Source organism: Hippocampus zosterae, chromosome 8, assembly GCF_025434085.1.
Source record: "Hippocampus zosterae strain Florida chromosome 8, ASM2543408v3, whole genome shotgun sequence".
NCBI classification, from domain to species: domain Eukaryota; kingdom Metazoa; phylum Chordata; class Actinopteri; order Syngnathiformes; family Syngnathidae; genus Hippocampus; species Hippocampus zosterae.
This window is the reverse complement of record NC_067458.1, coordinates 26,041,893-26,063,139: the sequence shown is the minus strand read 5'-3', so window position 1 is coordinate 26,063,139 and position 21,247 is coordinate 26,041,893. Positions and strand designations below refer to the sequence as shown.

At 49.4% G+C, this 21,247-nt stretch overlaps 1 protein-coding gene across 1 annotated transcript in view; it reads left to right on the top strand.

Annotated features, from left to right (window-relative positions):
- The window catches only part of LOC127606041 (breast cancer anti-estrogen resistance protein 3 homolog), a 38,615-nt gene that overhangs the window by 8,341 nt on the left and 9,027 nt on the right, over positions 1-21,247 (top strand). The window contains 3 exon segments of the mRNA XM_052074038.1: positions 6,538-6,724; positions 6,823-7,032; positions 11,149-11,194. Of these exon segments, the coding sequence (XP_051929998.1) occupies positions 6,538-6,724; positions 6,823-7,032; positions 11,149-11,194 (443 nt within the window).

The window sequence follows — 21,247 nt, the reverse complement described above, 5'->3', positions numbered from 1 at the left end:
TGAAGCGACGTCACAACCACTCAAACGGCACATTTGAGTGATCGTTGGGAACGGCGTCCGCGTCGGGCCGTCCGCGGCAAAAGCGTGCGGTCATTGGCATCAGATAAACGTCCTTTGAAAAGTCATCCGAATAGCTCTCGCCGTTGCTAGCGTGGTCGCGGCTAAAACCGTGGCAACAGGCCAGCCGTACAATACGGCGTCGGTGTCGTGAAGTTGTTTTATCGGCATTAATTTCAGGACGCGGGGGGGGGGGATTTTATAGTCCTTAGGATGACCTTTTGCACTTGTCTTTTCACGTCATTCTCTTGAAAAGACTTTTATCGGTTTGGCCCGGTAACATATCAATCAACCTTCCATTTCTAACGCCCGTGTGATGATGATGATGATGATGATGATGATAATAATACACCGCGCGCTGACTAATACACATTTGTCAACAATGACTCAAGTGGTTCAACTTCCTCGAGTGTGACCCGAGTTGCTCAAACAAGTCCAAACGCTGCGTTTCTTGTTCGCGCTTTTGGCTGCGCGTGGCAACGTGGACGTCTCGATCGTCTTTGAGCACCCGGCCAGGTGGCGGTGGTGCGGGTGGAAGAGGTCCCACGCAAAAAGACTCAGAGCAGTGAAATATGGGGGCTGTGCGGGGAAGACAGAGAAGAAGAGATGAGAGAGGAGAGTCGAGAGGCAGGGTGGTGTGGGGGGGGGGGGGTTGTTCAGTTTTGTTGGTGGGGCGGGCGGAGGTTGGGGGGGGGGTGGCGCAAGACACAACTTGGCTAAAAGAGAAAGAAGGAAACTCCTCCTTGCACAGTAGATGAGGAGGAGGAGGAGGGGGCCCTGGGCTCACAAATCACTCCCCAGAGGGGGTGGGGGGGGGGGGGGGAAGAGGAGGGCAGAGCTTGCCATAGTGCGCCGCTGCTTGTTGTTGCCTGTCTGAGGCAGCGTGAGAGTTGCTTGTCCTCATTCAAAACAAACTATGAGCCTGGGAAGAATATAAAGAGCCAACGCGGCAAAGTGTCCGAAGGGGGCTGCTGCCGGGAACGGGTAAGTGTTGCGGCGCACGACCCCGCGAGCATGCGTCATCATGAGGATTGAAGTTCTGGTGAAGGTCGTCTCCTCTTCGGGTTGCGCTCATCTTTGATTGTCGCTGCTGCTTTGGGAGCTGAAGTCAGAAGGACTCACTAACTCACTTTTCAGTATTTCTCTCGGAATTGCCAAATGAATGTAGACTTCTTCCGAAAAGTGGGTTTTACGGTCAGATTTTTTTTTAATTTCCAAGGTGGGGGGTGAGGGGGCACACTAAGTGGACATCCCGAGGCGCTGGGTGTAGCCGAGCTTGGGGGTGAGTTTGTGATTTCAGCCCCCGGAAGGAAATCATTACAAGAATCGAGATAAGACCTTGATCGTGATTTGTTTTCTTTGGGGTTTGTGAATTGCGCCTTGCACCCGCGAGATGTTGACGGAGATGGACGTGCGGGTGTGCGCGCGGGTGTGTGTGAGTTTGCTTCTGGCTGTAGCGGGACGGGGTGGCTGATATTTCTACAACAACTAATTTAAAATTCACGAAATGGCATTTGAAGTACATTTTAGTTGTCTGAATGTAGATCTACGGACTGGAAATGACACCAAGACCGACAAAAGTCATGTCAAAGACGTACGTGTTTGCCTCAAAGTCTATCGCCAATTGCAGCTGTTCGATTCGTATTCACTTCAATGAAAAGCCCGACAAAAATGAGGCCCACAATTCCGGTCTTCCATTTTTTTAGACTGCTTCAGTGTCACAAATATGTGGTGCCTTTCCCAGCTGACTCTGGACAAAAGCCAGACCTCAGCCTGGACCTGGTCTGGTCCCCAAACAAATACCCCCTCAGTGCACACTTTGTCACCGGGTGGGAACTGAACCTCGCTGCCGGTACCAAAGTCAGGCGAATCGACAACCACTACGCTATCAAAAACCCGAGGCTTGAAACCATTTGACGAGTTAGCCGAGAAAAGTCCAATCATGGGAATAAACGGACACGGGTGCCATTGGTGGGCTGGAATAGAAGCGAGCGGTGAAGTTTAAGGGATATCGGCTCCAGCTTGCGTCAAATAAGGATGAACGGGTCTTTGCACCAAGCCGAGCGCGTGAATTTGCGTGTGAGAGTTCGCACGCAAGTTAAATGGCAGCTACTGCTGTGGGCTTTAATAGCGGCCACATGAATACAACACACACACACACACACACACACACGCACACACTTTAGAATGAAAAACTTGTGAGGACTGGCCTAAATGTCCTCACTTGTCAAAAATGTCCTCACTACGTTGGTCTTATAATCACAGTGGTCCTCACAAGAATAGTCATACAAACACACACACACACACACACACACATGCACGCACACACACACTGGTGGGCCCACGTAGTGAAGAGCGCAGTAGGACACCTCTTTCTGTCTTCCAAACAAAGGCTCGCTCTGAACCGCCCGCAGTCATGTGACACTTGCTCCCATTGTTCGCTTCGTTCGGGCCAGGGGTGGTTTGACTAATGCGCTTGTGTGTGTGTGCGTGCAAATGTTTTGCGCTAACGCCAAAGCAGGAAGACGCTTTGAGCCAGCCGGAGGAAACGCCGCAGTCCCAAAGCATCTTGTTGTTTGCGTCGGTCGCTCTTCCCTTATTGTCTTGTGTGGCGTTTGGACATGGAGAGCATCGGCATTCGACAGCCCGAACATTGCAACGTGCTTCCACTGCCTCTTTATAATCGCCAAATTTTGAGTATTCATTTTATGACAGCCTGTCATGATGCTTTGAGCGACAAGCGTAATAGTACAGCAGATATGGTCGTCATCTGCGTTTTATTGCGAGTAATCCTCTCCCCTCAATGAGCTGCCTGCTGTCTAAACGTCAACGCTGCCATTTCCTCTTTCTGCTCATGTGTGGACTTTGTTTCCCACCCAATGCCGAGTGTACTGTTTCAATTTTTTTTTTGTTCTTCTTTCTACCTACATTCTTGCTGCTGGAGGCTGTAAATTTCCCCAGTGTGGGACAAATAAAGGATATCTTATCTTATCTTATGAAAGGCTTTATTGGTTATTGAATGAAAGGAGCTTCTCGTACTGCAAAAAGAGCTGCCGTACGTCGGAAGGATAGTTGACGCCATGCCCAAAACAAACATGGCCACATGGACACTACATAGTTCAAGAGCACAAGTTTGGCTCGATTATAAAAAATTGTCTGCCACTGAAATCAAACTTGGGCGGCCCGGTAGTCCAGTGGTTAGCACGTCGGCTTCACAGTGCAGAGATACCGGGTTCGATTCCAGCTCCGGCCTCCCTGTGTGGAGTTTGCATGTTCTCCCCCGGGCCTGCGTGGGTTTTCTCCGGGTGCTCCGGTTTCCTCCCACATTCCAAAAACATGCGTGGCAGGCTGATTGGACGCTCTAAATCAGGGGTGTCCAAACTTTTTGCCAAGGGGGCCAGATTTTATGTGGTAAAATGTCGGGGGGGGGCGACCTTGGCTGACATTCTTTACATTGAACAACAATATTGTTCAACAAATTTTAGTAAGCCAGTCTGTTTCACATTTCCATTTTTATTTGAATTTCAACAATCTTAAGAATTTCTTTTGGTTCATTTGAAACAGGAATTTGAAATATGACATATCAGTCAATATAAACACGGAGTGATGTCTTGTTAACTCATGAGTGATGCCCTCTAGTGTCTAAATGCTATTACTCATTTAGTGAATGCTATTACTCATTTAGCCACTAGAGGGAAGCAGTACTCTATGAAACATCACTCACCAGTCGACGAGACCTCGGTCAATGCAACACGTGTTCCATTGCGCCCAACCTGCGGGCCAGACGGCACTGATTTTATGACAGGGGCCGAGGGCCGGATGAAATTTGACCGCGGGCCAGATTTGGCCCGTGGGCCGGACTTTGGACATGCCTGCTCTAAATTGTCCCTAGGTGTGAGTGTGAGTGCGAATGGTTGTTCGTTTCTGTGTGCCCTGCGATTGGCTGGCAACCGATTCACAGTGTCCCCCGCCTACTGCCCGGAGACAGCTGGGATAGGCTCCAGCACCCCCCCGCGACCCTAGTGAGGATCAAGCGGTACGGAAGATGAATGAATGAATGAAATCAAACTTGAACATACAGTCAATCATATCTGGTATCTCTTCGCTTCCACAGACATAGAAGAGGAAGGAATTTTGCTCTTGAGGTCTTTCATCGAGCAAATAAAATCTTGCCCATAAAAACGGGCTCATTTTCATGTCTGTGACTCGGTCACTGTGTTTGGAAATTTTGGCAGGGTGCGCTTTGCCATGCTGGGCGTTCCAGTAGACCACGGGAGTTTTTTTTTTTTTTTTTAGTACACTCCCCCCCGCTGCACCTGAGCATTGAGTGACTGAAAGCAGACTAGACTTGAGACCCAGTAAAAGCTGGTCTAAGTTGTGGCGCAGGGGGTGCAACGCAATTTTGGGGGAATTTGATGGAGGCGCAGGCAAAGAGACGCTTCACTAAAAAGGCACTTGCTTGGTTCATGAATCCACAAAGGAATGCTCTTCCTTTGCCCCCCCCAGGCATACACCACCAGAGCCGTAAACAGGGAGACTGAAAAAAAGCAGTCTTCTGGATGAAAGGTGAAACGTCTTCAACAAACAAGAGTGCAATTGCCTCGATTCAACCTTTCCCCACAGATGTGCACAATCACGCGGGAGACTTTTTAATCTACGTGGCCTGAAGTTCGCTAAAGATCTGAAAACCGGCGTTATGGCTTCAGAGCACACTTTGTCAAAGTACACAGTGCAACTTTGCAACTTGTACCAGACTGACCGCCGTGTGTGAATTCATTGGCTGAGAGTCCTCCTTTCTCCCCGAAAGGTCTAAGTTGTGGCGCAGGGGGTGCAACACAAGCCTAGCAGATGGTCAGGGCCACACACACACACACACACACACACACACAGCTGACCGTCCCTGGGGGTCTTATAATAGGTCCTCTTGTCGCCATTGTGCCCCTCGCAGGAATCCCCAGTCTGACCCAGCGTGCCTCCGCTGGACCTGAATTGGTTTTACGGTGGTTTTTGTTGGGGTGAATAAACGTTGCTTGTCATGCGGGGAAGGCGTGGAGCGGTCAGCTGTGCCTGATACTCAACCTGTCTTTGCATTTTAATTGGCATTGTCATCTCAATAGAAGGGCTCCCAAGCCGCCCCCCCACCCCCGCCACATTGCTCTCCTTCCTGTTTGAATAGCGTTAATACAGTAGTTGAAGGGGGGCAGGTTGCATATGGTCAAAGTGAGCTTCTTCAGTATCGTCGACACCGAGGAGTGCGCAAGTCTCAAGGACTTTCATTGTCTGAACTCAAGCATGGGCGGGGGTGTCGACACGGGAACCGTGAAATCTCTTTCCACCATCTCGTCGGTGTGTCTGGAAACGGGGCGATATTTTGGCATGATGAGTGATTCCAATGCAGACAATAGTACGTCGTCGAGTCATCGTCACGCAGTAGGGGAATTTGTCAGGAGCCCAGTTCAGATTTCCATCAGTGCCAAACGGTTTTTCCTCTGCAATTTGTTGCTGCCAACATCACTTCTCAGCCGGCTGACAGAAACCCCGCGCTCGTAGGTCAAGATATAGAGCGCCGATGCGTATTTGGAACCGTGAGTCGCCGCTTGGAATTGATATGGATTTCCATGGGACAGGAGAAGTGAACCAATCTCTTTTTTCGTCAATGGATGCTACAGCTTCTTGTTGACTTTGAAACTTAGCTTGTAGCCGTGATGTGATGTCTGCCTCACAACCTCGGTTAGTATTCAGACGGTCACCCATAAAACGCGCGAATCCCTTGAGCCGCCTTTGGAAGGGACTCGCGGAACCCAACATTTGAAACCGATGCCTGTCATGATGTCATGAAAGGGCAGGAATGATCACCCTGAAGGGGAATGCGTGCTTTATTGTCCATGACAATGCCAAAGGCTGTGCTAGCATATGGATGGCTGCGCCGACACCTGTTGCGCTCATTCTCTTCATGTGTGCAAAACATTTCTTGTGTGTGTGTGTGTGTGTGTGTATTTCAGAGCAGATAACCGTGTCAGATATGATGTCAAGCAGTTAAGGCTTACGTTACTTTATGTTGACCCTCAGGTCGCTGAAAAGGTCATATGTGATGATATATTCGGCATTTTCTCACTGTCACCAGAACAGCAAGCCAGTGGTTAGCGGCTACGCTTCATAGTTCCAAGATTCCGGGTTTGAATCTGTGCTCCAGCTGTGTGGACCGCATGTAGTCCGTGTGTTGCTCGAGGCAGTCGTCCTAATGAGGATACGCAGTACAGGCGACACTTCATCATTTTCTGCCCCTTTTACGTAAATCAGAGTGGAGAAGCCCTGACCTCAACCGTATCAAATACCCGTCATTCAATACTAGAGAGCGTTTAGTCCCTGAGCCGAATTCACAAACAGACCGGCGCCTTTGTCGGTTTATCAAAAGAGATTCATTTCACGACAAAGACGCGTTCTCACAATCAAACTGATGGTTTGCGCTTTGTCGCGCAGAGTGGAGGATGATGGCCGAGGGGCGTTTTGCCAGCCTGCCTAGGTCGCTCCACGCGCATCACACGCTAGGAGGTACGTCGCATATCCGCGTCCCTGCGCTCGCTAGTCCCGCTGGGAGTCGCTGCCCGTCAAGAAAGCTGCAAGCCTCCATTACCGCCTCGATGGACCTTCTCAGCTCAAGACCAAGGTGGGCCAGACTGCCTCTTTTAACTCCTACTTGATATTATTCAAAGAACTGTGAAGCAAAAGACTTATTTACCCCCCCCCCCCCTTTATCTTCCTTAGTCTCGCTGGATCGGAGTTCCCCGCAGCTTCTTACCAGCACATCTCCATTCATGGAACTCTGCCTCGACGTAAGAAGGGAGGCTCCGCCAACACTTGGGACCCTAGAGAGCATCACACTCACTCGGTGCTTAGCGGGAGCCCAACACGGGTCCCTCAGCCCACGAGTTCGCCGCCGGCCCGAAATATTAGCGACGACTTCCACAGTTACGGGTAAGCAAATCAAACAATAATAAGGACTCTGGAACCGCGACGCTGAGCGCACCTGCAAAAACAAACCGGTTCTGCCGGATGATGATAAATAGAACGCTGCATGTGGTAGAGTCCTGACCTCCGCCAAGTACGCCTCTGCATAAATCCAAACTAGATAACACTTCAAAACAATAAGCTCGCTTTGCTTCTGGTGGAGGGCGGCCCGGTAGTCTAGTGGTTAGCACGTCGGCTTCACAGTGCAGAGGGGTGCCGGGTTCGATTCCAGCTCCGGCCTCCCTGTGTGGAGTTTGCATGTTCTCCCCGGGCCTGCGTGGGTTTTCTCCGGGTGCTCCGGTTTCCTCCCACATTCCAAAAACATGCATGGCAGGCTGATTGAACACTCCAAATTGTCCCTCGGTGTGAGTGTGAGGGTGAATGGTTGTTCGTCTCAGTGTGCCCTGCGATTGGCTGGCAACCGATTCAGGGTGTCCCCCGCCTACTGCCCGAAGACAGCTGGGATAGGCTCCAGCACCCCCCGCGACCCTAGTGAGGATCAAGCGGTTCGGAGAATGGATGGATGGATGGATGCTTCTGGTGGTTTACTCGCATTGGTTTCTATGCTGGATTGAGAGTGCGGGTCAAAGTGCCCGATTCTGTTTTGGGTCCTCTCCGATTCTGTGGACAAAAGAGGGTTGCACAGGGGCGCACCTGCAGCTAGGTCCGCCACTGCCCGGAGATCGAGGTTTCCCCCCCCTCACACCGGACAGTAAGAAGACGGCCAAGAGAATCCTTTGGCGCTTAGCTCGACTTCAGAGAGAAGAGCGCGCACAAAAACGCCTCTCATCCTTCATCGGGTCTTGCCATCTTTCCGTGGCTAGTGTAGGATTACGGATGACTGTATCTGATGTAGCCGGCTATGAGCGCATAGGAGCGTGTTCATAGCCCCCCCGGCATCTGGGTTACCTTTGTAGGTCAGGGTGTGGCGGGCCAGATCACAGAGTACTGTGAACTCTTTGTCTGCGTACTCCATCTTTCTGCCTTCCGCTCTGGATACATTTGATATAGTGCTGACATATAGCTTGACGATTAGTCCGGGGGAACCTTCGACCGGTGCAGGTCCCATTGTAAACTTTCACCCCAGTCTTAGACTTCGGAGCCCTTTGGAGCAGGTTTCCATCCAGAACATCTCCATCAGTTGCTGCAGTCATCGTGGTCTCAAGTTTTCCAGTTCCTACTGATAAATATACCCCAGGCATGATGCGGTCACCAGCATGCTTCACCGTTCACTGTCGAGAAGGTTTTGGTCAGGTGATGAGCGGTGACTGGTACCCTCTCAACACCATGTCTGGCAGTCACGCCCAAGACTTGAGTCTTTGTCTCATCAGACCAGAGCATTTCATTTCTCATCATCTGACAGTCCTTTCGGAGCCTTTTGGCAAACTCCACACGGGCTAGCCTTTTACAAAAATTGGCTTCCATCTGGCCAGCTGCAGAGATGATCGTCCTGGAAGGTTCTCCTCTCTCCACAGAGGCGCAACACCAGATGAACATACTGGATCCATGATCGTCTCATTTTAATTTACTGAAAAATTTGGACTTGTTAAATCTGGGCCTTATACTTGCAGGAAGCTCTGACTTTTGGATGAACGGCAACAAATGGATACAAAGATTTATTGTACCTTCTGCCCTCTAGTGGAAGACCATTTAATTACTACACTTCACTACAGTGCACAGTGTGTCATTTGCTATTCAGGAATAAATGAAGTGAAAAGCAGTATTTTCCACAGCCCTCCTGATGTCTCGAACGCCACGACGTCATGATTCGCAAATTGCTACTTCACGCTAATTGCTACTTTCTATAAAAAGATAAGGGCGCGTATGTCACTGGTATGCAAGCAGTGGCCAGTCCATCTTGACTTTCCATTGCTCGCCCTGACCTTTGACCCCTGACCTTATGTTGCTCAAGCTCCCGATCGGTCAGTTTGCTTTTCTGCTGACCCCCCGGGGGGGGGGGCACCTTCGCAGACCACCAAGTGAGGAGATAAGAAGGAGGCGGAGGACAGCAGACTGAAAAGAAAAAGTTGGAGAGAGCGCCTGACACGTGCGCCTTTCTCAAAATCAACAAGAAGATGCGTTTAAATTGTCAGCCGCGTCTCCATTCTTGTTTTCTTTTGACAATTTGACGCAACATGAAACTCGTTTTCAACTCAAAGATAAGATATCCTTTATTTGTCCCACACTGGGGAAATTTACAGCCTCCAGCAGCAAGAATGTAGGTAGAAAGAAGAAAGAAGAAAAAAAAAACAACAACCACCGTTCAAAGAACGCAGAGAAAAATGCACAAAGCGTACGTGTGCGGTGGGGTCACCTTGAAATAGCAAATTTAGTATTCCGACTTTTCAATTATTCACCTGGAGCCCCGCCGGTCCACTTGTTTGACTCAACCTCGGCACTGGATAGTACTGGAATATGTTAGATACTGCCATCTGCTGGCTGCCTAGTGATATTGCATCACCTCGCCTTTCCGTCGTTCCGCAGTTCCACATTCCCTCCCCACACGCAAGCTCGTACGGTTTCCTCCCACGGTAAAGTCGGCCACATGCGGTGGTGATGTTAATTGTCATGCGGGGAGGCAAAAAGAACAACAGAAGCCAGGAAAAGACTGCGGCGAGAGCAGCCTCCCCCCCCTTTTCCACTTTTGACTCTATCTCCGGCGTTGTCGCTTTGTGGAGCAGGTCGCTCATGCAAGCAGAAAATGTCAGCAAAATGAGCAGACTGAAAGAGTCAAAGTTGGCTGCGGTTAGTTTGCGCCGACTGCAAGGCCACACAAGTGTTCCACCTCCACATTCCGACTCTTTTTTTTCCGTACTTTTGGGCAAGCCAAGCGTGTGGGGAGTGTCCAACGTTAGCGTCGCGCTATCACAAGGCATCGGCAAGTGATAATGATTATATGCAGTGGCACCATAAAAAAAAAAATTAAAAAATCAAATTATATGTACGCAAACACGTCACATGTACAGTAGGTGGAAATAACTCCTTTTGGGCTGGGCCCACTTTGTGGTGCGTTTATGGGACAGCGATTGTGAGAAAGCTCCAGAGTGCATATATATAATTTGGATTTTGAGGTTCCCCCCCCCCACTAGTTAAATCCATATGTTCCATCTTGTTTTTGGGGAACCTCGAAAAGAAATGCTTCCCAAATGCTTCTCAGGAAAGTTCTAGAATGGAGAGGGAAGACAAATAATGAGCAGACATTTTTTTTGGGGGGCGGGTGAATGGCGCCTTCTGTTCTCTTACGTCACGAAATCCCTTTCGATATTCAAAGCCGACAGGGTTTGCGGCTCAACATGTTTGCTTAGTTAAGTACCGGCCCTATGCTAATATTCCCGTGGGAACAACAAGAGGAAGCTTAAAGGGACTTTAACCGGCAACCTCATTCGTTGTCGTCCGGGGGGGTGCGGGGGGGGGGGGGTTGGGGGATTTGAGCTAATGAGCTCTTTCGGCTCTAAGCCTCCCCGCACAAGGTCTGCACTTGGGAACACAATCATTTCAAAGTGTTTCGTGGCTCGATGCTACTAGGGGGGGGGGGGGGGTTCTGGGGGGGGGGGTTGAAGAACAGGCAATGCATCTGTGTTTTGCCAGCGTTGTGTGCCCTCGCTTGTGTGTGAAATTGTCAGTGGACTCACAAGGGTGGGCGTGATGATGATGATGATGATGATGGTGAGGAGAGGGAGCAAGTCATGGGGTGGGGGGGGGGGGTGATGAAGAGAGAGAGAGAGAGAGTGAAGCAAGGGAATGGGACCCAAAGACTCGAGTTCCAAGCGGCTCAGTATGAACTTTTTTCTCCTCTCCCTTCTCGTCAACCGCGGGTAGAAGCTACGCGCCGCTCGCCCCCCCCCCCCCCCTTGACGCGTTTTACGAGCCGGCAGAGATGCCGCTTGGGACTGAGTGAATGTATTGGAAGATTTCTTTGAGGAGCAACATCACCAATCGGGATTCGGACGTTTGCCGTAGGAGGCGGAAAAGGAAGCCGGGGAACTACAAGGACAGTTTTTGTTGGTGCGAAAACCACCAGCAGCAAGCGAGGGACAAGATGTGCTCACTCAACCGGGCCTTTTCTCTCTCCGTGTTCCCCAGGGAGCCGACAGCCGCCGCTTTGGATGCCGCCGTGGACTACGTCAAGGTGAGTTTTTGGTTTACCATTGCGGCTTCCGCTCTTTTAGATTGTTTTCGGGAGGATTTTTGAGTATGTTTTTTTTTTCCTTTCGGGCAAAGTTGACGCCAAGGCGGGTCACATTCTGTTTATGTCTTACTACATATTTGTCATCCTCTCTGTCCAAAGATTTTTTTTTAAAATGAGTACATTACATAAACATACGGTCCAGAAATAAGATGAATTGATTAGTGCGCGGAGGAGCAGGTGAAATCGAAACAATCTTTGGAAAAAAAAAAAAAAATCTTACAGCACGTCAACCTAACGGAACAAGCAAAAATCTTCCGAATCGATGATTCTAATCGACGAATCGGTTAACATGTAATTTGGCATTAAAGTATCACACGTCATCGAGATTGACGCACAGATTAAAAAAAAAAAAAAACGGATTTGGTGACTGGTTGGGTTTTTCAAAGTAAAATTTAAAATGCTTGAAACGATTATTCCGCTCTTGAAATGGCTGTTGATGAATTTCATACTCAACTGTTGATTAATCGATCAGTTTGGAGTGCTCGACTTCATGTAAAAAGTTCAAGACTTTTACAGCGGTGGGGGGGGGCAACGCCTCCAGAAGTTAAGAATCAATTTATTCCTTTGCTAGAATGGAACTTCTCTTATCGGTACCTGGAACTTCCTGTTTAGGTTGAATATGAAATATGCTCATGGGCAACTTGGGTGGATAAGTTGAACCCCCACCCCCCCACCAAAATTGGTACTGCAGGCCTACATACAAGGAAAGCCCCCCCGACAGCTCTAGTGAGTCAAAAACATGTAAAATTCATGATTTCCCCCCCCCCCCCCATGTTCATTTAATCTTATAATTCAGTTTCCACGGAAAGGCCTTGAAAGTTCCAACGACAAAACAACAAAAAATTCGCCGACTTTCAATCCGACAAAAACTTTTTCCTCCTTTTCTTCTTCGCCCCCAAGATCGCTCTCATTCCTTCCACTCCATCGCCCCCTTCTGGCGTCCAGCGACCGCGCTTTCCAACCCATCTCTTAGCACATACATTGGGATGCTGACGCCTCGGTGTGAAAAGCAAAGCGAGTCTTTCGCACGCACACACACACACGCACACACACACACACGAGCTCTGGCGTTTCAAATCAGGACTGTGAGCAGGAGTCAACAGTGTGCGCCGACGACCGCATATGGAGCCACTCTTTCCCAAGCTCTTATGCAATAGGTGTGAAAGTGTCGCTGTCAGCCACAATTGCAGGTGTGTTTACATTCGCCCGGCGCGTAATAAAAGCTCCAACGGGTACGCAGGTGTTCTCGCATCTGATTTCCGGCGATGAGGTAAAAAAAAAAAAAAAATGTGCATCGCGCGTCCGTCAACAAGTGTGCGGGGAAGGAAATGTCCGTCGAGAAAAGGGGCCTGCGATGTTTGCCCCGTCAACAAGGTTGTTGGGCTTTATTGTCCTTCGTGGAAAGGAAGGAGAAACATCAGTCGCCATATAAGATAAGATAAGATAAGATAAGATATCCTTTATTTGTCCCACAATGGGGAAATTTACAGCCTCCAGCAGCAAGAATCCTTCCTCTTCCGCGCTTTGATACTCTCGCTTGAATATTCATTCATCTTCCGTACCGCTAGATCCTCACTAGGGTCGCGGGGGGGTGCTGGAGCCCATCCCAGCCGTCTCCGGACACCCTGAATCGGTTGCCAGCCAATCACAGGGCACACATAGACGAACAACCATCCACGCTCACGCTCACACCTAGGGACAATTTAGAGTGTTCAATCAGCCTGCCGCGCATGTTTTTGGAATGTGGGAGGAAACCGGAGCACCCGGAGAAAACCCACGCAGGCCCGGGGAGAACATGCAAACTCCACACAGGGAGGCCGGAGCTGGAATCGAACCCGGTACCTCTGCACTGTGAAGCCCACGTGCTAACCACTGGACTACCGGGCCGCCCTCGCTTGAATATTGACGTCCGTATTTTTCTCGGGAAAAGCTTCATAGAGCAACCCGGTGAACGAGTCGAGTGAATATGACTTGGGGGGGGGGGGGGAGTGGCATTGATCATATGAATAAATATTTTGCTACCGACGCATCCAATTGGTGCTTTCAAGCGGATGCAGTTTGAAAGAAGGACATGAGCGTGAGTGAGAGAGAGAAAAAGAAAATCAATTTTTGAGCGAGTTTTCTCTCAAATATTCTCTTTTCTCTCGCCTCCCCTTTGAAGTCAAAGCGGCAACTTCCCTCCGCCTGAAAAGAGAACGTTCTCAAAACAATCCCGTTCTGTGTGTGGTCTTGGCTCGCCTCCGTACGAGAGCCTGCGGAAAAAACTCTGCTTTACTGTATGATTCTCTCGGTGTATTTTTTTTTTAAAGATGCCATTTTAACGCCATTTGTTGCTGACTCATCTTTACACGACGAGTTTATTAACGCGCGATTGTTCTATCAACACGGCAGCGCGGAAGGTGAACTTTCTCGCCACCCGGTGGTCAAACTTTGGTATGACAAGGCTGAGGCCACAGTGCGGCAGTGCACTTGGAGTCGCAAACGGCAGCGGATCATCATAACGATCTGTCGGCGAGCTTTACGCTCCGCCGGGCCGACCGCGGGTGCGTTCATGCGGATGACAGCCAATCGATGGATGAGTTGGCCTGTTTTGGAAGCAGGACACGCGGCCGATTCACAAGCGCCCGCTCGGTCTCATTTCGGTTGTTTCGAAAGTCGCCGAGCTCTACATGCACGGATGATTTTCTTTCTCACTCGAAAATGGAAGCCGACGTGAGATTCTTCGGACCGCGACTGCATTCTTTTCTCTTTCTTCACATCCTTAAAATAAAAACAGCCTAATGACAGCGTACCGTTTTTGGAAAAAACGACAATCTTCTCAGATTTTATGATCTGTAATGCTGACGCCCGCTCTTTCTTTTTTTGGCCCTTCTTTTAGCCCGCATTTCAAAAACAACAAGCAAATGCAAATATGGTTGAAGATATACTGCCGAACCCCCCCCCCCCCAAAAGAGCTTGGAAGTTTCCTGTCCCTTGTTGTTTTCCAGCGCATTCCTGAAATGACGGATGTGTGTATTTTAAGGTGGACGTTTATGCTAGCCGGTGATTTGGGGCCGCTGCGGTTGGCGTTGCTGTAACGTGTCGCTTCGGGGAACATTCGACATGGAGTCCCTCCGCGGATCGTCTTGGGAGCCCGCACTGTAATTACCGTCCCACTGGCAGAAATGTCTTTTAACTGCTGCGATGACACCCCCGCGTGCGTTTTTTGCTTTGGCTTCAGTTTGCACTGCCGCGCGGGTTTTCTCCGGGTACTGCCCGGTTTCCTCCCACATTCCAAAAACATGCACGGGAAGTTAACGATACACACTCTCTCGTTTTGTACGTGTGCCCTGGGGAAAAAAATCCAACAAAGCTTTTACCGATCTGATCTGTACACCGGGGGCAAGCTGTACCCGCAAAACCGGAAACACACAAAATTGCTCCGGCGGTCTTGTAAGGAAATTGTACGTAGCGGTTGTGGCCCACTGCCGACTGAGAAAATTAATTGTACAGCTAATTGGCTGGACTTGAAACGGTTGCTGCGGTGCATGTCGCACGAGAAGTGATTTATCAGTCGTTTTTTAATGATGCAACAGAAGAGTTTGCCTGCAGCGCCCTCTGTTGGCTGACAGGCCAAAGTCCGGAAACTGTACTGGTTGAAAGCAGTTGCGCCATTTCCTAAGAAGCAGACCGCGTCTGCTGTCGACTAATTCTCAAATGTTTTCTCTTTAGTGCTTTTGGGACCCTTTTGATGATCATGGCTTATAATTTAATATATTCATCATTTGGAATCAGTACACATGTTGGGGAGTACTCCAGTACGGGATGCAATATCAATTTTCAAGGAAAACTGGGTAAAGGGTGAAATCATGTAAAGTTGCGACACGATCACAAATACAAAACGAGGTTACACGATGCACCGATATGAAAGGAAAGCGGCTCGCGATGCTTTACTGCAGGGGTGTCCAAACTTTTTGCCAAGTGGGCCAGATTTTACGTGGTAAAATGTCGGGGGGCCGACCTTGGCTGACATTCTTTACATTGAACAACAATATTGTTCAGCAAATTTTAGTAAGCCAGTCTGTTTCACATTTCCATTTTTATTTTAATTTCAACAATCTTAAGAATTTCTTTTGGTTCATTTGAAACAGGAATTTGAAATATGACATATCAGTCAATATAAACACGGAGTGATGTCTTGTTAACTCGTGAGTGATGCCCTCTAGTGTCTAAATGCTATTACTCATTTAGTGAATGCTATTACTCATTTAGCCACTAGAGGGAAGCAGTACTCTATGAAACATCACTCACCAGTCTACGAGACCTCAGTCAATGCAACACGTGTTCCATTGCGCCCAACCTGCGGGCCAGACGGCAATGATTTTATGACAGGGGCCGAGGGCCGGATGAAATTCGACCGCGGGCCGGATTTGGCCCCCGAGCCGCACTTTGGACATGCCTGCAATACTGGCTTGTAAAATGGAAACGACAGCGCCATGGCGTTCCCTCGGGAAGAGATGAAAAGAGCCACGGGGGGGTGGACATGGAAAACTCAACAGAGTTCATTTTCAAAAGCAGAAAAATACCAGCGGCGAAGTAATTGCAATAAAACAAAAAAGGGATGGAGGCGGCGGCAAATCCAAAAAGATCCTCCACCGAGGACTGAATACAAGGTGGTTATCTCCCGCACAGACTGATGGGATGGAACATGGCAGGGCAGAACATCAGGGGAGGGAAAGCGTTGGTTGATGAGACCAGGTGGAACGAAATTGTGTCATCGGAGGCAAGACTTCAGCCCTCAATCGCAGGAAGCTCGACTTTTATTCTCTATTTTTTGTTTTTTGTGCTCACAAGTAAATGCCGTCATTTACTTTGCCACAATCACTCAGCTGAAAACAGAGCCGGAGCAAAATCCCATGAGAAGTTGACTCCGCCCCCAAAAGGTGGAGCCAATGGGCATAGATATTTTGGGGGTCAAGTGCTCAAGCTAAGAAAAAAGGCACCCATCACCAAAATTGTTCACAAAATCAAGAAATCGTTTTGTTTGATGCGAAAACCTCTTTTTTCCAGTTTTTTTTCCGTTTTTCAAATATTGATGGGTGAAGAAAAAAAAAATATTCAGGGCAAAAGTGCCGGAGCACCGCTAAGGGTCATCTTAGCACGTGCCCGCTACAGAATGCAAGCAAAGCTCTAGTTTGGTCAAAATGAAACTCCTCAGCTCACCTTAAGAAAACACACAAAAAAAGCTGGGGGTGGGGGTGGTGGGGGGGCGGACAGCACAGGAACGAGCATGAAATCAGGTCATCTGTATTAGGAAAAATAAACGTCGCCATTCAAGATCCTGGATGTAGCACATCGGATTAGTGGCGGAATGTACAGTAGGTGAGAAAATCATTTGCGTATCGATTTCTCCATCCATCAGCATCCTTAGAGCAGAGAATCACGGGGGGGGGGGGGGTGTTTGCCTTTGGGCCACTCCCAAGCGTGGCAAATGTGATTGGTTCATAGCGCAGCACGTGGGCCTTTTCTCATGCCCATATGTGGAGCTTGGGGTGGAGAAATGGGAAAAAAAAAAACGATCCGAGAGGAGGCAAGAGCGCAGAGTGGCGGGCCAGTTCACTCCGCGGGGGGGGGACTGGGGAGGAGAGAGAGTCGGCGACGGCGGACGTAGCGAGGAACAGACTCGTCACCATGGTGCTCGGCGGGGCCGAAGTGGACGCGCGAGACCGTTATTGTCGCCTTTCTTCCAGCTGACAAGCATGAAGTCCACTTGGGAGAAAATTGCTTTCTGCAACCGGCGCGCTTGGAAGAGGCAAACGCGAGTCGCCGGTGGACCTTCACTTCACTCCAAAGAAGTTTGAATAGTTTGTGGGACCAGGGCGACAACCCCCCCCCCCCCCCCCCCCCACCCTGGTATTTACAGCTGGAGGCAACACTTGCTTCCCTCTCTTGGCACTGGAGAAAAAAAACTTCACCAAAATGTCACAGCGATGTAACATGAAGAGCCTGACGGCGGCCCTTTGCTGCTTCTACCACAACAGCACCGTCATGGGCGCAAAGGTGAGAGAAGAAAAGCCCCCGCGCACACCTGGAACGTCTTTTGTCTTGAAATTCATGATCTCAAAAGCCAATTTTTGTGGCCAATGTGTCGGTGTTCAAGGAAACGGGCCCAGTCAAGTCTCCCAAAAAGTGCCTGGTGACACTTAACAGCCTGAACCAAAATCGAATCACGCTGAATGGTCCTCCTCTTTCCCTCGCTCCGCCCGTGATTCGAACAACCGGCCTTTTATTATCCCCGCGCAGACACCCGCGTAAATGAGCGACTGTGCGACGGCGTGCGAGATACATGAGCGGGCTTTATCCATAAGTAGTGTTGGCACGCCGGGACAAGGCAGCGAGTGTGTGTGATGGCACCGGGTGAGACACGGCGGAATGAAGGTGATTCGCGAAGCGATAGTTGGGCCTTTTTATGACGTGGGTGAAATATATCGATGCCGTTAACTTGATTCGATGGAGCCGGCGCGGCAAAGTGACACGGCGCCCCCTCGGGACGGTCGCGGCTCCCGTGTTTCTGGGTCATGCTAGCGACGTACGGTTTTGCTAATGTATGGATTGAGAGTATCGGGACACGCCCATTGGACGAAATGCAGCCGGGCAAATAACGTTTGAGGGTAAACAGGATAGAAAGCAAATTGAAACGTCTCCGTCTTACCTCAAGAGTATAGCGAAGCCTCGATGAAGCTTCGTCAGTTGGCAATAAGTGGGCAGCGTTCCAAGGCAAAACCCCTGTTAACGAAAAAAGATGGTCAGGGATTGTCGTCATTTTGTTTGATTAATCCCCCCCTCCGACCCCCCCCCCCCCCCCCAAGACTTTTAGGAGAATATGACTGACATGGTGAAAGTTAATTTTTTTTAATCTGTAAAGTAAGCACAGAATTTCAAAATAAGATCATACAAGCAGTCAAACACGGAGGAAGGAGGTGGTGTGACGGGTCGGGGCCGCTTTGCCAATTCACGACATGGACGACTGTGATTGATGCGAGCAAAGACTGTCCAGCCATCAGTTTGCGTCAAAGTCCGCTCTTAAATCTGATTGAATTGCCGTGGCATGACCGGAAAAAAAAAAATGGCCGTTCATGCTTGTAAGCCCTCCGGTGGCGGTGATTTGAAACAATTTTACAGAAAAGAGCAGCCCGAAATATCTCCCGAGAGACGTGAAACGAAAGACTCATTCCCAGTAAGATAAAGTGCCCGCTTGCAGTTATTGCCGCCTTTGGGCCAGCCGGACATTTTACGAGTTGGCTCAGGGGCCAGGTGACATTGAAGCAGCGTTAAGAACGTTTGAGCGCAAGGCTGTTCTCACTTCACTACCGTCGCTGAGGACGTAATTGGCCCCGGCGGGCTGTCGATATTTCAAAGGAAGACGATCTCAAGATAACAAGGACATTGGGTGACGCCTGTTGTCGCCGTTCTTGTTTCGCTTCGCATCGGTTTGTCTCCAGTTGCGGCAGAAGTACCATTAAAACCTTGAGACGCTCCGATTTGGTTAGGCCACGTTATGGTCACCGTTGAACAAACTCCCCAAACTTTCTCCGCTCTCATTTGGGTTTCAACGAGCCCTCGCTTTCTTCCACGCTCTTTCCCCATTTCCGTGTTCGGCGCCATCTGTTGGTCTGGCCGGGCGCCATTTATCCTAATTCCTCTTTCAAAGCGCCACAACCCCCTTGCGACCCATTTTGCAGTCGCCCTTCGGGAACGAAGGCTAAGACTGAGCGTAATGGTACTTTCACGGAGAGATATTTGCTCTTTCTCGGCAATAGAATCCTCTCTGTTGCATATTTCATCCATCCATCTTCCTAACCGCTTGATCCTCACTAGGGTCGCGGGGGGTGCTGGAGCCTATCCCAGCTGTCTTCGGGCAGTAGGCGGGGGACACCCTGAATCGGTTGCCAGCCAATCGCACCCGGAGAAAAGCCACGCAGGCCCGGGGAGAACATGCAAACTCCACACAGGGAGGCCGGAGCCGGAATCGAACCCGGTACCTCTGCACTGTGAAGCCCACGTGCTAACCACTGGACTACCGGGCCGCCCTGTTGCATATTTTATGGCCGAAAATATCCAAGCGGATAATCACGATGACTCTCTGCACTTGTATCTGACAGATCTCAATCTTCACGTTCTTTAAGGCGGCTTGTTGACCTTTTCACCTTATATTTGGTTGCAGTATGTCCGAAATACTGCGTAGAGAAACAGAAACATGGCTTTCCGATTGAACTTCGCCGTCGGCACGTCATGTCGTTCGCTCGGCCGGTCAACGAGAGGGCTGCGGTGCTGAGCTAAAAATAGCAAGGCCATCCCGGATTGAAGCTTCGGCCAATCGGATGGCTTTCAGCTTTCCGAAAGCGACAAGGCCTCGGCTTATTTGCGGGTAAACAGGAAAAGGTGGGAGACATTTTTGATGACGGCAAGATTTCTAATCAAAAGGTCTCATCTGCTCGCCAACCGAAATCGTTTTGCCCCCCCCCCCCACCCCCCACCCCCGACTTATTTCTTGTGATCTGACATTTTGGACTCACTGTGCAACTTTTCAGAAGAAATGTTACGTGAGGGCACGCAGGAAATGACACAGACACAGCCAAGCGTAGACTTGTTGATTTTTGGGGAGGATCGTGACGGTGATGATCATCGGGAGGATGTGCAAATCAGGCTGATTGTTATCTGCCGTGGTAGCGTGAGGGGGGGGCTGGTTGTTTCTGGAGCTTGCTTCCGAGATCAAAACCATTTGGTGTGACTAATGTTTGGGATGAGTTTTGGAATTTGGTTTGGGGATTTCTGACGAACTGTTATGACACAAAAGCGGTGTTCCGAAAGAGCAGCGGCATTATTTAGATTTTGTTTGGACTCTCTTTTATCTTTGTCTCACTGTTAGCGGCGGAAGAATAAATGACTGGGGGGGGGGGGGTGATTCCCACACACGGGATGTTTGTGTCAGCACACAGGCAATTTTTCAAAGGGCTCCTAGCATGGAACAGCTTCTGTTAGCTGCTCTACCTGCTCACAATGATAGCGGGGATCTGATTCCATTTAGACCTAGAGTGGAATATAATCATATTACCATGGCAAGCGAGAGAGGGCCAAATGGAGCCGCCCCCCCCCCCCTCCCTGCAACGCTCTTTGCTCCATACTTTCTATGTCCGCAAAAACAGTGGCTGCAATTGGGATGTTTGCAGTTGTCTTCAAATTGACATTTTAAATGGTTAGCATTTGAGGTTCTTGTAATAAAATTTAAAAAATGGGGTGTGGGGGGTGAATTTGGTGATCGTTATCTTGCCTTTTTTTGTGTTTGATCTTGCACCACTGATTTGAGTGTTGTTTTTAATCGTACACATGGTCACCGTGAACCATATCGAAAGCTCAAAAGTGACAAGAGAAACGTTTTAATGACAATAAAATGCTTTATCACGCAATGTATAGCCGCGAGGCAAACCGTAAAGAATCCAAGAGTTTATGTTTAAGGTCTGCGGGTGCAGGCGTGTCTACTGGATGTGCGTGAGGGTGTGAAGGAGGACAGGTCCGGCTAGTCCAAGAGCGTGGTGGTACCCTGACGTCGTCACATTAGGTGGAAAATCATCAAGGAGAGAAAATCCCTCAGGGGACGGCGAAAGGGTGTGTGTGTGTTTGTGTGCTCAAACATTTCGCCTGACAGAAAAAGACCATGCATGTGTTTGAAAGAAAGCTGAAGACAGATTTCGCATACAAAGAGCTTGTTTCAGGAAAAGAGAACGGCCAAAAGCATGCAGAGACCCCATAGTTACCACGTAAGTGTGCCATTTAGTTCTTGTAGCCGTCAGTGTTTTGTTGTCTAAAATAAATGGCGTTCTATTAGAATTGGGGGTTTATCAGTCTTCAAAACCTCATAAAAAAGTCTTGTTAGGTCAGCGTCTTAATGTGTGTTTAGCGTGTGTTCATGTATGTATCGGTTCAGGCTGTAGTGCTGACTTCGCTCGGTGTTTC